The sequence below is a fragment of the Microdochium trichocladiopsis genome (assembly GCF_020744255.1).
Source record: "Microdochium trichocladiopsis strain MPI-CAGE-CH-0230 chromosome Unknown B0I36scaffold_1, whole genome shotgun sequence".
Lineage (NCBI taxonomy): Eukaryota > Fungi > Ascomycota > Sordariomycetes > Xylariales > Microdochiaceae > Microdochium > Microdochium trichocladiopsis.
In genome coordinates this window covers 4,903,173-4,918,944 of record NW_025763544.1, presented here as the reverse complement: position 1 = coordinate 4,918,944, position 15,772 = coordinate 4,903,173, and the positions used below count along the sequence as shown (strand labels likewise).

The following is a 15,772-nucleotide window of genomic DNA, read 5'->3' as shown; positions in this document are numbered from 1 at the left end:
ACCTAGGCGAGACAGCTTGGTAGCATCTACAACGTGTGCACGGTCTTGATATTTCCAGTGAACCGGTCGAATGCTATATCAGGCCCATCTCGAGCTGCTGAGACCTGGCCCGCTCAGCAGTCCACTCTGAACAATCTTGGGAGCGGTGCCAGCTTGTTTTTTCTGCTTATCAGTAGCCTGAACCATGGGGTAGCCCGATATGCCCGAGGTTACGGTGAGGCTGTTTGCTAAGGTAGGATAGTCTGAATCAACAGACATGGCGCTGCTGTCCACCGTTTGCGGCTTGAAGACAGGTGCTGTAGGGGTCAGATTGGTTGTAGCACGTAGAGGTGGTCGCGACGTGTGATGCTCGGCTTCCTTGCCAGGGCCCGGGATACCCCATGCTGTTGTATTGGCGGACATAAAAGATGGGTCGTTGTAGGAGAAGAGTGTCTGTGGGTGTGCTTGAAAGTCCGTGCTGGATCCAGTTTGCGTGGCAGGTTTCGCGTTGTTCGTGGCTACTGCCGGACCTGAACCCCTTGTCGTGTAGCCTGCCGAAGAGGTAGTCGTTGCTGAGTGCACAGGTTCTTGGCGTCTTGCTTGGTCTGCGGTAGTGAGCAGTGGTCCTGCCCATGCTGATGAGCGGACAGGCTGACGGGCAGCAGGAGATTGAGGAGCCCAGACAGGCTGCAACGGGATTCGTGTCTCGTTGATCGGCTGTCGTGGCCTACTAGGCCGGCTGGGTCGACCGCCGCCGCCTTTGCGAGAAAATTCGGCCTGCAGCTCCCTCGCCATGTTCATATCACCTGCGGGCGGCATCGCGTCGTCGTGTTTGGTGTTTTGCAGTGTTCAGGTTGTCTCACGAAGACTGAGCATGTCTTGCACAGGATCTGTAAGACAGGTGATGTATTCGTGAGTTGACTGTGAGTGCTCGAGAGAATATGCACGTTTCGTGACTTCGAGGTAGGCCTCGCCGAGAAGGATTAAACGGTAGGTCGTGATGAAGTGCGTGGATGAGAGACCCGCGAGTTTGATTATGCAAGCCCTTCTTTGATCCCAGAACAGCTCAAGAAGTGGCGTTGTCACCATCTGCGCCGCTCCAGGTCGAAAGTCGTTTAGGCAGGGTTAGAGGTTTGTAGCTAGCCTCCGGACTGGATACTGCACGAACGTCGACGTTGTGTGTGTGTGTGTGTGTATGCCTCAGGTTCTGTTGTCCCGCGATTCCAGTTGATGGTCGACGGTTGGCGGGAGGGTGGACGGGAAGGCACGGCGTCTTGAGTGCGCCGTTGCCCTGGATATTGCGAACAACCTCACACATGTACAGCGTAGGCCCCAGCAGAGACTTGTGCCCCCGGTGCATGTGCAGAGCAGCCCGGCGACATATCTTCCAGGTCCAGCTCGAGTTACCTTTGGCAATCTGTGTTCCGGCTGCCATCAAGAAAGCCGTGGCAACCTACTGAGGGCAGCACCACTATATTTGCCTCCTAGGGCGAACAATACCTACGTAGCTAACCAGCAAGACGCTCGCTCGACCACCGGTTATATGTCCATGACCACCAAATTGCGCATTTTCTGGTTTCTGCTTCTGCCATGGGCAAGGATCATTTACGTTTTCGCTACTTGCTTCCGTGCTCCGATCGTCGTCGCGACGTGTTTGATGTTTGTGGTCTGATATTCGCCGCTCCGAGCCACCGCGAGCCACTCAAGCGTAACGGGCGGAACACGTTCACGAACAAACGACAGAATGGTCTTCGCACCAGGGGCGTCGGCGTCCATCGCAATGCACGACACGCGCGGGATACCCAGAGCGTCCGAAAGCCGTGCTTCGCACGACTTGGAGATACCAAACAGGCGAATTGGCTCTTCGTCCGGAAGTGCTTGGGAGGCAACGGCAATCAGCTGTGGTAGATGGCTGTTAAGGATGCTAGGCTGGGATGCGCGGGCGACAAATACTGCCGCACAAGGCCGTTGGACAGCTTTATCCTCTCCAGTTGCTAGGAGTTGGATCTTGGGAGGATCTGCCCTCGTGTCCTTGCTGAGGTTCTGCAATCGCCGGGTCACAGCTACCAGTCCGACATCTATATGAGACAACAGCTCTGGCGCAGGTGGAGGCGAGGGGGCCTTGATCGTTCCGGGACTCTTCTCTGTGCGTTTCCGCTTTGTATCCCTCTTGCCTTTTGAGCGCTGAACGTGCTGTGCCCTGTGTTCTCCAATTGGTGACAGCAGACTTGCATGCTATTAGCTTGTTTCTCATCGATGCCGTGCTGAGCTGTCAAACTTTGTGTCGTGCTGTGGCCCTGAGGTTGGAAAGGGGCACTGGCTGAAGATCAACACAACTTACGTGCAAAGGAGTTCCAAGACGGTGTCTTGATCGTCGAGCGCGATTTCTGGCCTATGATTACATGTTAAATGGCAATTCACTGTGGGAGGATGCAACACCCGGGCGCCTACCATTTCGCCGTAGAATATGGCGTATCAAGTTGATGCACAATTTTCTTCTTATCCATAACGCCTGCGGATGACCGGCGAGTGTGCAGACAACTTCCCTGGCAAAGCAGAACACTAAATGTCAGCGAGAGGTTCGAACCCTTTGAGATATTTGCCTGACAAAACCGATGGATGCGATACGTGCTGTATGCCACTCCGTGCAAGTATGTGGTGGATTAAGTCCAGCCCCCAAGACCCTGATTGAGCCAAAGCAGCACTGCTTGAGTCCCAAGGTTGGGGTCCACCGCACTGCCGACCACTACCCGGGAGCCACTTGCGGAGGGTCCGGCACTCAAGCTGTTGAATGTAATCAGCCCGGCTTGACACAACTTGAGCATGGCCTCGAAGCGCTTAAGAAATGATCCTCCTCCTGTCTTGCCTTTGCAAATTCGGGAGTACCCTTCGTGTGTATACATATATTGGGTGTTAACATGTTTGGATTGCATGCCGCTGTAGAGCAGCACAACCACAAGCCCAGCGCCGAGCGTTCCCGCCTTAGGTGACGACGTGTTCTTAAAGTTAGCACCGAACAGACCGAGTTGACCATTGGCGTCAGTTCGGGGACGTGGTCGTTGTGGTGGTCGCCCACCGAGCCAAGGCTCCTGTATGAGACACGAGCAGTAGTGAAAATTTCCCCTTGGGTGTAAATCTCCTAGGGCCTGATCGGCTTGAGAAAGCAAAAGTTGCACCTCCAAACAGGAGAAACGCGTCCGCGTCTGGTCGCGCCGTCCAGTGGAGCAGCTGCACTAAGGACCACAATGTTCGTCTCTTATCCCGAGTGTCCGTGTCGATGCCTGACTGTGATTAGGGAATCTCATGATGACGTCACCAGATCTTTCCATTTCAACCATGTACATTCTCGCTCCATGCTAGCCTGCGCGCCAACGCTATTGGATTCTCCTATTTCATATGCGTCCAGCCTCATCTTGCCCGACTACGGACATCGTTTGGGCCAGCAAACGTGCACAAATGTTTCTGCGCGGAGAATGCCTGGGTTTGCACGTCAGGCCCCACAGCACAATTGGCAAGTTTGGTGGCAGGAATAGCAGCCTAGCACGGCGCGGTGGGGCTGTCACTTTTGCTTGCACCCCCCCCCCCCTCCCCCGCAGCGGCCAGGGACCCCGTCACATCACAAACCGTTGCGATTACACACTTCACGCCCAGAGCTCTTTGTACATCATTTCGCCCTCGGGAGTTCGTGTCATTCTTCACAGACTCCAAGCCAGCTTTCAAAGCCATTACTTTACAGTAGCACGTCGCCTTCTGCGGTTCCAGTCGCCAGGGCACCCATATCGACGGATCATCAGTGCAAGCGTTGGCTGCAAGGGAGCAGGCAATCACATTCAATCTGCCAGCCGGTTCAGCAAGTGTGGAGGTCTTCCGTCATCCGCCTTGTTCTTGGCGGGCCGTCTTCTTTGAGCCATTGGACGCATTCCTCAACCACGATTCTCAACTTCGTCGACCAAACCGTGCAGGACTTGCGATCTACCTCAGCCTGCTGGCCACCCACCCACATGCTGATACTCAGCTTACCAAGTCCGCGAGCGTCCTCGTGCAGATGCCAACATCCGCCGCCGTGGCTGGCGCAGCAGCTTCTCCACCTGTTGCTGTCATAGGCGAGGGCTCCATGGAGCCGAGTCACAGTCCAGACGCCCGAGAACGCGCGGTCTCTTCTGAGCCTTGTTCGATACGCCCAAACCCATTCAATGAGAGTGAGCTGTCAGCCAGGAAGCGCCGACGGACCTCGCTGTCGGCCACAAGCACCAAATCAGGCAGCCTTCCCAAGCAGGTACAAGCCACGGATAGCGACCAGATTGCCGCCATTGGCAGGTCGGCAGCGAAGGTCGACTCATCAGAAGCTGCGATGCCTAGCACCCCGCCGGAGTCACCGAGTCCTCGTCCTGAGCCAGTCTCCAGCAGGGTTACAATCAATCTTAGAAATGGCTCGGTGCGTGATGGGCGCGCAAGCTCTCCTCCATCTCCTTCGCCAATCAGGGTCCAAATGGGCGGGTCTGATGGTGCAAGTACCCTCGATCTTGCGGTGCAAGAAGTAGCTTCAGTGATGACTTCAGTAGATGGAAGTCCACAAGACCCGGTCATCATACCCGACGATGATGTTGAGGAGATGGCGGGCACGGAAGCTTTGACAGGACTTTCCCCGAGAGATCGCAGAACTCGACTCAGCGCTGCACTGTCGGAATTCCCTTACTTCTCTCCTCCTGACGATACATGCTTTGATACCTTTCAGCGCTTGCACCAATATTTGTATCAAGGTAGGGACTCATGTTCTTGCCAAACAGTGTAACGAGACTGTCAGGTTCTTGAATTAACATGTTATGACGCCTAGGTGTACAAGACCCTGATGAGGTCCTTCAGTCCTTGGTTTCCTGGCTGAACAATGTCTTGCTTTGGACCAGCGCGGAGACCGCCGACGTCTTCGCTTCGGCCTGTCAGCAAAACCAAGCTTTTTGGCTCAACCTGCCGGAGCTGTTCCCCTTGATTTGGAGGAAGTGAGTCTTGCATTCCCGTTTGCATGGTCTCTCTGCTTGTCTAACAAGGTATTTTAGATACAGCACAACTGAAAGCAAACATACCTTCAGCCTCGTCCTTGACTTGATGCATTCTTATGCCAGACTTACAGCATTCACGCTCACGGTAGACTACTATACGCTCAACCTGTCCAATGGCGCTGCGGACACCGACGCATCTGAATTATACGCGCCAAACTTTCTTCACCGATTGGCCCTGGTAGCGCATAAAGACGAGCAATTGGGCAATGACGGGCGTGAGCCAGACACGTCTGCGATCCTCACGGATTTTCTGCATCAAACAGGTGGAAACTCTGGATTGTCTGGCGTCGTGCAGCTTTCCGAGGTGCTCGCCGTCACACTGCCCAAAAATCCTAAGAGGACAATGGAACATCTCGCAAAGATAAGCGCTTTGGTGGAGGCATTGGTTCGCAATCTCTCACAGAGCCAACAGATGCAGGGTGGCAACGCATGCGAGCCAACGCAGACTCTGCAGGGCCACATGACAGCAGCTTTCCGCTTCTTGACTATTGCCTGGGATATGATGACGAAGGCTTCCGAGAAATTCGCCAGCCATTTGTCAGGTGACAGCCCATCGACGCTACTCTCATGGCTGTCGGAAATACACAAGACGATATTGGCAAGCGCGATTCCTGAAGTCGAAGAGACTTTGCGAACTTACTGTGCAAACAACCCGGAAGTCCCGCATCGGTTCCTACCAGATGCCATCGCTCTGGAGCGCAAATTCAAAGCTTTGGAGACCCTGGTTCGTTCGCAACAAATGCAGCTTCGAATGTCCGCTGTCAGCGTGATGTGTAACGATCTCATCGGACAGTGGAAACGTTATCAGGACAAGTTATCAGCCGGGGTTGATGACGAAGCCCATCTCACCTTTTTGCGATGCTTCGCCGGCTTCTTGGTGCGGCACGGCACCATTGACTACTTCCTGAGTCCCTCATGCCATCCCGAGATCACAGCCGAGAGTGCGAATATCATCGGATTCCTCATGGTGACGAAGACTTACGCCCAGAATCAGACAGACTTGCTGTGGCGCACAATCAACACAAGCCGCGATCCCCGCATTGCTGATGCTCTCGTCCGCATGTTACTGAAAATAGCACAGCTTTTCGAACTCGATACCGTCAGCAGCTTATTCCAGAAGATGAAGTCTCTAGAAATTGATGCTTTCAACGCAGGGATGCGTGAACTGTTTACCGCGCTGGTTCAGCAGGTCTACAGAAACTCCCAGGATGTGCTGCTGGCCGAGCCTCGACATATCTGCCTGCGACTCATTCAAGAAGCGTCCATATTTGCGGAACGATCCACATTGTCAAATCCCGAAATCTTCACGTGGGCCTATGGCAAAATGAAGGACATCATATTGCAAGCCTGCCCAGCTCCAGGCCGCCAGGAACTTCTTTCAAGCTGCCAAAAGGACATCGTGGCCAAATCAACAACGACTCACGGGAGCCTTCAGGTTCTTTTTCTGCTGACCACGACAGGCACCTCGTTGCAGACCTTGATTGCAGAGCATGACTTCGTAGCGCTTATCGTCGACGAACTTGAGTGCTCAATCTCCAATGCCCGCAAGGTGGGCTTCTCACCGGTATATGCATCGGCTTTCGGACCAGCACGACGCAAATTCATTTCCAGCCTGATCACACTCCATGGGTCTTCTATTCCAAGAGACCTGGGTGCCAAGCTTTGGGACCTCATGGTTGGACCGGGAGCGCTGTGTCCCGATGATGTCAAAGCAGGCTGGGACGACCTGAACAATGCCCTCAGACGCACACGACTGCAGAACAAATTTCTGTTGGCTTGCTTAGAGGAATACTTACCCAGCCTATCACCCGAGTACTTCTGTGGTGGCACTCTTGAATTTGTGCGAGAGCTTCTTTCAATGGAAACAAACAATCCGAACACCACAATATTTGACGATCAACCCATCACAAGTGTGAACAGCCTCGAGCTGTTGTGGAAGATTATCCTTCAGGCTACTCCCCAGACCATAGAGGACGAGGCGATTCACACCTTGGTGAGCGAAGTCTATGTCAACAGTGCCGCGATGAAAAGCCTTCCCCCGGACCGCGCACGTGAGGTACACTTCTCGCTAGCACGTCGCTGTCTGCGTCAGCTCGAAACTGCTGCAAAAGCTTTACGGCAAAATGATGAGGTTGCCGTTGTCAAGGGGCAGAATCCTTTGGCGACAGTGAAAAAGCACGAGCTGCGTTTCACCAGATCCCTCAAAGTCATCAAGGATCTTTTGAGGTCGCTCAGTACGCAAACGCGATTTTCAGCTCCGGACCTTCGTTCTCTCATGCTTCAAGCACCGAGTGCTGTGGACGGGGACCTCGCAGACCTCAAGTACCAAGCATTCGACGGCGAGGAACAAACTACGATAATGCCTCTCGAGATCGGATTGCATAATACCGGTGCCTCTTTACTTGCAAATCTGAAGGAAGCCACAGGCTTTGACAACTATAGGCTTTACTATCGTGGACAACTTCTAGCTCCGTCTAGCGACGACATCTGCAAATCTTTACGAGAACTCGATATTGTGAATGGCTTAATTCTGGTACGGAGGCAATCGGACACGTCAGAGAAACCATCTCGCATTCGGCCAGGAGCATCCGCGCTTGAAATCGAAGTGCTTCGGTATTTCAAGGAGCTATGGGAATATCTGAGCATGGATGAGACCCTCGCTTCCGAGGTAATGATCCCATCAAGCTGGTCTCCTCCATTCCCACTGCAATACTAATCACGCATTTAGATATACCACTTTCTCATCAAGCTTCCAGCTGATGAATCGATACTGGTCATTCTCGAGGATCCGGAGACAACCCATCGAGATGTATTTCCGATTGGTCAACCTTTCAAGTCGCTGTATGCCGTCCATGCGCTGCGAGAACACGTCCAGACAAATCGCCTCCGTAACAGCGTAGTCCAATCGTCAAGCCATGACGCCAGCCATCTTGTCCAGTCCGCGTCTGATCATAAGCAGGCCTTAATCAAGGTCTTCAACCTGCTCGCGGCTGCCCTTTGCGACGACGACTTCATCCGGCAAAATCTCAGTGAGGATCTGACTATCCTTCTGCGCTCTCATCTGGTAGATAGCTACGTGCAGATCTTGAAAGGCAAGTCTGGTAATGATGAACACCATGTGAGGATTTGCTAATACGTGACAGACGGGATAGACATATCGCCAGCGCATTCGCTCGTTTCTTCCGACTTGGCCAATGTTCTTGTGCAGATCCTGCACGAGGCGACTAATGCTACACAGAACCAAGCTAGCTCAAAGCTCACGGAACAAGCTTTCGACGCCATTCTTGCATCGTCGGAAAAAAGCACAGACTTCTGGGACACATTTTGCGGACTCCCTAAAGTAGGCAGCATCCTTCAAAAGCTGGTTCTAGACGACGATAGGAAAGCTGTACGACATGGCATCTCGAGTCTGATCGCGAGCAGAAGCCTTGGCGCTAGAAATGCGATTGAAGGAGCCGACTTTGCAGCCTTTTTCTGGTCCATTGTTTTTGAGATGCTTCCAGCTGCATCTGCAGAGCCGCAAAAGTGTGACGAAGTCTTCAACCTAGCGAGTCAACTTCTCACAAAACTCGCGGAGACAGAGTCCCCGGCTCTCGACCTTTCTGCTTGCCTCAAAAGATGTGGAGCTCTGCTCCTCGCTCATACTTGTACCGAAGATATCACTCTGCCCAACGTACACGACTCACTAGCGCATGGCCTCGCGACAGTCTTGTCCCTTGCACTCAAGCATGCTCGTGCTACAGGTTTGGTGCCACCGCTAGGCCATGATTTCAGCCGCAGGCTACTCCATCATCATCTCTTCCCTTCGGTGTCATTCATGGAAGATTCTCAGCCAATCATCCCACAGGCGGTAGTCAACCCTAACACACGTGCTACACTTTACGACATTCTTTTCGACTTGAGCAGAGATTCAACACCAGCAAGCCTTTTGAACGATCTTGACGGCCTGACGCCTTTCGAAGAGGGTCATGAGTCTCCATACTTTTACGAATTACCCCACGCCTTCGATCGACACAGAGCTGTCAGAGCTCCTTGTGGCTATGCCGGCTTGCGAAACTTGTCGAACACGTGTTATCTAAACTCGTTGGTCACACAACTGTTCATGAACGAAGAGTTCCGCCATTTCATCTTGTCAGCACGCGTGTCAGATCCGCAACGTCAACGACTGATTTGCGAGACTCGACAACTATTTGCCGCGCTTCAAGGTAGCAGGCGCCGTTTTGTGGACCCTCAATCTTGCGTGGGCCAGATCTCGACATATGATGAGACTCCAATCGACATTCACAATCAGATGGACGTCGACGAATTTTACAATCTCCTGTTCGACAGGTGGGAAGCTCAATTGCCGTTTGAGGCGGACAAGAAGCATCTGAGGTCCATATTCGGAGGCCAGCTTGTGCAGCAAGTGAAGTCCAAAGAATGCGATCATATCTCTGAGAGATTTGAGGACTTCTCCGCCATACAGTGCGACATTAAAGGCAAAGCAACACTAGAGGAAAGTTTGCAGGCGTATGTCGACGGGGAGATGATGCAAGGCGGTACGTATAGCAGCGTTAGATCCAGAGTCGTGCCCATACTAACTTTGGCAGACAACAAGTACAAATGCAGTTCCTGCGACAAGTTCGTGGATGCAGTCAAGCGGTAAGTTTGCGAAACGAGAAATGCTTCATCCTGAGCCTGGCTGACCAATATAGGGCATGCTTCAAAACTTTGCCGAACAACCTCATCTTCCATTTGAAGAGGTTTGATTTTAACTTGCGAACGATGACCCGCGCAAAGATCAATGACCACTTTCGGTTCCCCGCACGCATCGACATGACACCCTTCACTGTTCGCCACCTCGCAAATATGCCTGATGCTTCTGAGCCTGACCATTTCGAACTCGTTGGCGTTCTGGTTCATTCTGGGAGTGCCGAGTCGGGGCACTATTACTCATTCATCCGCGAGAGATCCAATGCTGGATCTGCACAGAAGTGGGTAGAGTTCAATGATGACCTGGTCACGGATTGGGATCCTTCCATGATGGAAGATGCCTGTTTCGGCGGCCAGGATCAACGTCAGCCCTTTGACGGAGGGCCACACGAGAAGGTCTACAGTGCCTATATGCTCTTTTACCAGCGCGCATCAACAATCAATGCTGGAGCCTCACCTCTCGTCAGAGAGAAGGAGACAACACCATCTCAGATTCCGCTGCCTCCAGACCTGATCCCAACAATCCGAGCAGAAAATAGTCAGATCGTCCACAGACACTGTCTGCATGATCCCAGCCATATCCCTTTTGTCATTCGCGTACTCAACAAGGTTTGGAATGGTATTTGCTCATCTCCAAACCACACCCTGGAAAACTTGGCTATGCAGGTTGGCATCAGCCACCTCGACCAAGTCGCGTCACGAGCGAAGGACTTGTCGGATTTTCACGATCTCATGGGGCTTCTGCAGCGGAGCTGTCAAAGGTGCCCACAGTGCTGCTTTGCGTTCTTCGAGTACATGATGAGACGCTCAGAGGCACTAGTCATGCTTCTGCAGAAGAATCCCAGCCCAACAGTTCGGCACGAAATCAGCAGGACGCTGCTGATCACTCTACGAAGTCTGAAAAAGAATTTCCCAGAACCTTATGGCTCAGAGCTTCTGGAGGGCGAAGAGATTGACGGGCCAAACAACATCATTACTCAGGCCGTGGAAATGTTTTCCCGCCTCTGGGAACAATTCCACGTCTCCTTGCGGTCATGGCCTGAGTTATTTGGCACCATGTTTGAGTTTGCACGACTCGGAAAGCTGGAAGCCGCAGCTCTTATCCAAGGCAACTTCTTACATCAGTCATTGTCCATCATTACCGTTGATGCAGCTTCTGATCTGAACGCGCAGTATGCTCGGCTGGCCACGACGCTGTCGCGTAGAATGGCTACGAGATCGCCAAGCTATGAGAACATCATTTCGCTGATTGATGTTCTTTTGGCTGCCATGGATGAAGAGATCGAGGAGGATCGCATCGTTGAGGCTGACGAGAACCGCCTCGTCATTGCCTACGAAGAAGAAAAGATACCATTCTCGAGCATGGAAATTAACCTTCTCCATCAGCAGTGGGATCGCACGCGGGGTAACGTCTTTGTCGACAAATTGATCCAGATCGGCCAGAACTTACCTGCCACGAACTCCATTATCCGAAGACTCATGAATCTTAGCACGATCATGGACGACTGTATCTTCATGACCTTGAAAACCGCAATCACTGGGCAGTTCGTCCACTACAGTGTCGCTCCCTACCTGAGGGCGGCGCGCGTGTACTGTCGCTTCAGCCAGAACGACGAGAATATCGAACGGCTCCGGACACACATCAATGGGCATTGTGGCAATGTGCAGAACGCCGAAGCCCGCAGCTTCTTTGAGTTCCAGCGCTACGTGTATACAAGTGCCGAAGACTTTGATGAGCAGGTGAGGACTATGGCGAGCTTCCATAAGTGGGCGCCAGGCCTTCTCGGCCACATCGACCATACCGTTAGCCGAGACGTGTGCCACTTTATCCAAGACACACTTCTTAGATATGGTCCAGCGCCAGACTTCAGCGAGGACCACGACGGGTTGGCGAAAGCCAAAGCCGTGGTCGCCGGGGCGAGGCGACTCTGTTTAATGTGCCTGATTTATCTGCGCGACAACCATGTGGAGCGTGGTGTGCCAGCAGCTAGAGACACGGTTTATCCACTGCTCCAGGTCATCAGCGACTGCGAGTCATACTTTTCTCCAGAGGACGAGGCGAAGGACGTCGCCGACGTGCAGTATCACCAACTGTGTCGAGGTAGGTGTTCTCACGGCATTTTGATTCGTGAGGGACGAGACGTGCTGACGCAGGTATAGCTGTTCTTGGGCCCATGACTACACTAACGGTTGATGAGATTGAGGATGAAGGCTCTGGTAAGTGCCCATGTTTGTTATTGAGAGATACTTCGGTTCACTAACAGAGGTTTAAGACTGGGAGAATTCAGTAGGTTCATCAGAGCATCTGAACGACCTGGACGAGCTCAGCATGCAAGTTTCCAACGGCGCTCAGGAAGGAAGCTGAGCTTGAGCTACCTGTTTATTCTTACGAAGGACACGAGAGACACGATCTTGACCTTGCATAGCCTCGGAATAGCACGGCGTTGGTGGGTAGAAGGAGTTTGGAGGGCAGCACTCTGTTCTCACGGATGTCTTTGGTGTGCGTATTGTTTCTGCGGCGCAGGTGTGCACCGCCTCAGCGAGTGTCTTCATCCGGCTTGATTAAAACCTAAAGCATGGAGAGTATTGCGACGTACCTGAACAATATTAGAAATACATGACAAAATGTCGGCAAGATGAGCTCCCAGCCTCACGTGGTTGGATGCAGAGGCAGTAGTGCATATCCCCTCTCTGATTCTTGTCCAAGCATCGAGCCAACTGTTGTGAGGGACACTGCAGCCTAGGGGACCGACCTGCCACGGCGAAAGGCCCGCCTTGGAAGCTGGAAGGGGGGCCCCATTGCAGTGCTGTTTTAGCAGACCATTTTGTTTCCTTTCCTGCAGTGCTGGGATTTAAGCTTGGTTTACATGGGTGTTGCTGTACTCCGCAGTTGGAGAACAAGCAAGAGTCGCGCGAGAAATGGTTGAGCCGAGGCTGAGAGCCATGGCGAGGGAGCATCCTTTCGACACTTCAGCTCATTGTCACGTACTACTGTCTTGAATCTAGGGGAAAACAAACACGCTTCTTTGCGCGGCACGTTAAATACAGTGAATGCGCTACGGCTTACACGAGAAGCGGCCGTCTCTGGATTGCCACTTGATAATGTGAGTGGCCCGCCCAAGCATTCTTTTTGAACGTGGCACGCGCTGCGCTGTGGCTTTGTCCGATACCGTCGGGCTTATCATGGAAGAAGTGCGCGAGCCCGCCAAGTCATCAATGAATGGCGTCGTTATCTCGCCGCCTCGGCCTGGGCAGGGTTGCATACCGGCGGAGAAACGGACGTACACTCGCACCCCTGGACCAGCCAGGGTGTTCTCCGCATTAGCATCTTATGATTTTACGAGCGAGGAAGTGGGCTAGACACACGAGTCCTGTGCCTCTAACTTCAGGGATTATGGCTCCAACTGGTCACTTATCACGAGCCTGTGCATTGCTCTTGGAATATCCCCCCTGCCTGGCCAAGCAAGATCGTGGCGTTGCCTGAGAAATGACACTCGCATGGTGTGGTGTCTGCCTTCCCTGGGACCCTGGATCAGAAGCATGATCTCGTCTTCAGTGCCAGGAATGATGTCCTTGCTTGGTGCCTTGGAACCGAAGTACCGCATGCGGAAAAAGCATGGACTGATGTATATGTATGGACTTTTGTTTGAAATTGTTGCCAATTTGGCGTTCTTCTTGTTGAACCGCTCCGACCATAGTTTCACCATCCCTTTCACGTTGGAAAACTGAGATGGTCTGGAGTATGTTTACAATGTGGAAGAAACCGAGGGATCTCGACGTCATCGTGAGCAGACTACTCTGGCTTGGGCTCTGGCTTGGACAAGTCCGAGCCTGGGCGTCGACCTTGAGAGCAGCAGGTGTCCTGGAGACTCGACAGGCTACAGAAGGACCATGTGAGAACTCGCCGACTTCGAGGCAGTGCTGGGGCCAGCACTCGATCAACACGGACTGGTATGAGGTTGTGCCGGAGACTGGAGCAACGAGGGAGGTGAGTGACTGGCTGGCTTCTATTGGGTTGGCATGGCTTGACGTCTGACGAGACACTCCCAGTACTGGCTCAATGCTGAGCTGATCAAGCTGGCCCCAGACGGCTACGAGGTTGCGGTGCTTGCCTTGAACGGAAGCATGCCGGGTCCGCTGATTGAGGCCGACTGGGGCGACGAAGTGGTCGTCCACGTCACCAACAACATCGAGACAAACGGGTAAGTACGCGTAGGCACCTTAGGCATCTATCCCTCGCCACCTCGACAAACGGAAAGCACTCAGGTAACAGCATGTGCTTACTTGGCATGCGTCTTTCTCCCCCCGGACAGGACCGCCATCCACTGGCACGGCATCCATCAGCGCAACACAAACGCGCACGACGGCGTGCCGGGCGTGACGCAGTGCCCGACAGCGCCGGGCAAAACGACCACCTACCGCTTCAGGGCCACGCAGTACGGCACCTCGTGGTACCACTCGCACTTCAGCCTCCAGCTCGCCATGGTGCTCGGGCCCCTCGTCATCCACGGCCCGGCCACGGCAAACTACGACGTCGACCTCGGGCCCCTCGTCCTCATGGACTGGTTCCACGGCTCCGTCTTCCACATCTGGGAGACGACCCAGCGCGTCGTCGCCCTCCACCAGCCCAGTGCCGAGAACGGCCTCATCAACGACAAGAACACCTGAGACCAGTGTGCTCGCTCGACTGACCCCAGGTGTAAGGGCACCGGCGAGCGCTTCGAGTTCGACCAGCCCTTTGAGCCCGGCAAAAAATACCTGATCCGCCTGATCGGCTCGCAGACCGACGGCTACTTCAAGCCTGCCATTGACGGCCACAAGCTCCCGTCATTGCCAACGACTTCGTCCCTATCGTGCCGTACCAGACCGACGCCGTCGTGCTTGGTAGCGGACAGCGCTACGACGTCATTGTCGAGGCCAAGCCCACGACCGCCAACTCCAGAGGCCGCTACTGGATGCGGGCAATCTACCAGACGGCTTGCAACTTCAACGACAACGACAGCAAGGGCAACATCCTGGGCATCGTCCGGTACGCCGGCGCGGACACGAGCCCTGCCGCCGTCCCCACGACGGCCAAGGCCCGCACCATTACCAACTCGTGCGAGGACGAGCCCTATGAGAGCCTGACGCCCTGGCTCCAGCACGACGTCGGCCCGGCCAAGGTGAGCGACAGGCTGCGCGTCGCGTGGTACTACGAGCTCGACCTCGTGTACCACTGGACCATCAACACCAAGACGCTCATCGTCAACTGGTCCGACCCGACCGTGCTCGACGTGCACCGCGCAGGTGCGGGCCAGCAGCAGCCGCCGCTGCCGTTGAAATTCCCTCGGAACTCGAACGTCGTGAGCGTGGACCTCAAGAACGAGTCGGTGTAGTGGGTCATTGAGGACCGCACGCTCGTCAACGTGTGGTACCCAATGCACCTCCACGGGCATGACTTTTATGTGCTCGCGCAGGGGCGCGGCCCCTTCGTGCCGGGGCTCGTGAGGCTCAACACCAAGAACCCGCCCAGGAGGGACACCGTGAGTCTGTATGGCACGGGGTACACGGTCATTACGTTCAAGACGGATAATCCGGGGTAAGGCTGGTCTTTCTTTCCCCTTGTTGTGTTGTTTCCTCCCCCTTTAGGAATTCCTCTTGGGCCTGTCTTTGTGCGTCCCATCTTGATGGCATAGCATTACTGATAAATGGTTTTTCCCAAATAGAGCCTGGCTCATGCACTGCCATATCGCCTGGCACGCCAGCCAGGGCTTGTCGTTGCAGCTCCTCGCGCGTGCTGGAGAGCTCTCGCAGCAGATTGGCGGCGACGCGGTGCAGCTCGCTGCCATGGACGATACCTGCGCGGACTGGAAGGCGTGGTATCCAACGTCGCCTTACCATCAGGACAACTCTGGTATCTAGCATGGAGAGGGGGACTTTAGCTCAACAATCTACATTTTTAGCCAACGGTGCCTTTTTCTACACAGTGTAGCCAGAATTTCGGACCATTGCCATGAGTTCATTATCTCATCGAAGCGTAATGCCCTTTGCAAGTTCAATCGAGT

At 53.8% G+C, this 15,772-nt stretch overlaps 4 protein-coding genes across 4 annotated transcripts; 2 read left to right on the top strand and 2 right to left on the bottom strand.

The window, feature by feature from the left end:
- Positions 1-63: 63 nt before the first annotated feature.
- B0I36DRAFT_20092 (uncharacterized protein) lies at positions 64-921 on the bottom strand. Its single transcript, XM_046148778.1, has one exon. The coding sequence runs from the start codon at positions 796-798 to the stop codon at positions 79-81; it is 720 nt and encodes a 239-aa protein (XP_046019219.1). The 5' UTR covers positions 799-921; the 3' UTR covers positions 64-78.
- A 578-nt stretch (positions 922-1,499) lies between these two features.
- On the bottom strand, positions 1,500-2,631 carry B0I36DRAFT_20097 (uncharacterized protein). The gene is made up of 3 exons (XM_046148779.1): positions 2,431-2,631; positions 2,321-2,371; positions 1,500-2,206 (listed from the first exon to the last, which is right to left on the bottom strand). Exons 1-3 carry the CDS (start codon positions 2,484-2,486, stop codon positions 1,585-1,587), a joined length of 729 nt encoding a protein of 242 aa, XP_046019218.1. The 5' UTR covers positions 2,487-2,631; the 3' UTR covers positions 1,500-1,584.
- Positions 2,632-4,093: 1,462 nt separating this feature from the next.
- B0I36DRAFT_235736 (uncharacterized protein) lies at positions 4,094-12,093 on the top strand (the record flags this gene model as incomplete). The annotated part of the gene is made up of 9 exons (XM_046149421.1): positions 4,094-4,739; positions 4,814-4,976; positions 5,040-7,704; positions 7,765-8,137; positions 8,180-9,574; positions 9,626-9,677; positions 9,731-11,829; positions 11,889-11,945; positions 12,002-12,093. 9 exons carry the CDS (start codon positions 4,094-4,096, stop codon positions 12,091-12,093), a joined length of 7,542 nt encoding a protein of 2,513 aa, XP_046019217.1.
- Positions 12,094-12,647: 554 nt separating this feature from the next.
- On the top strand, positions 12,648-15,761 carry B0I36DRAFT_419938 (multicopper oxidase-domain-containing protein; the record flags this gene model as incomplete). Its single annotated transcript, XM_046162142.1, has 8 exons — positions 12,648-12,713; positions 13,597-13,716; positions 13,779-13,930; positions 14,042-14,358; positions 14,398-14,554; positions 14,617-15,070; positions 15,104-15,306; positions 15,434-15,761. 8 exons carry the CDS (start codon positions 12,648-12,650, stop codon positions 15,627-15,629), a joined length of 1,665 nt encoding a protein of 554 aa, XP_046019216.1. The 3' UTR covers positions 15,630-15,761.
- Positions 15,762-15,772: the final 11 nt, after the last annotated feature.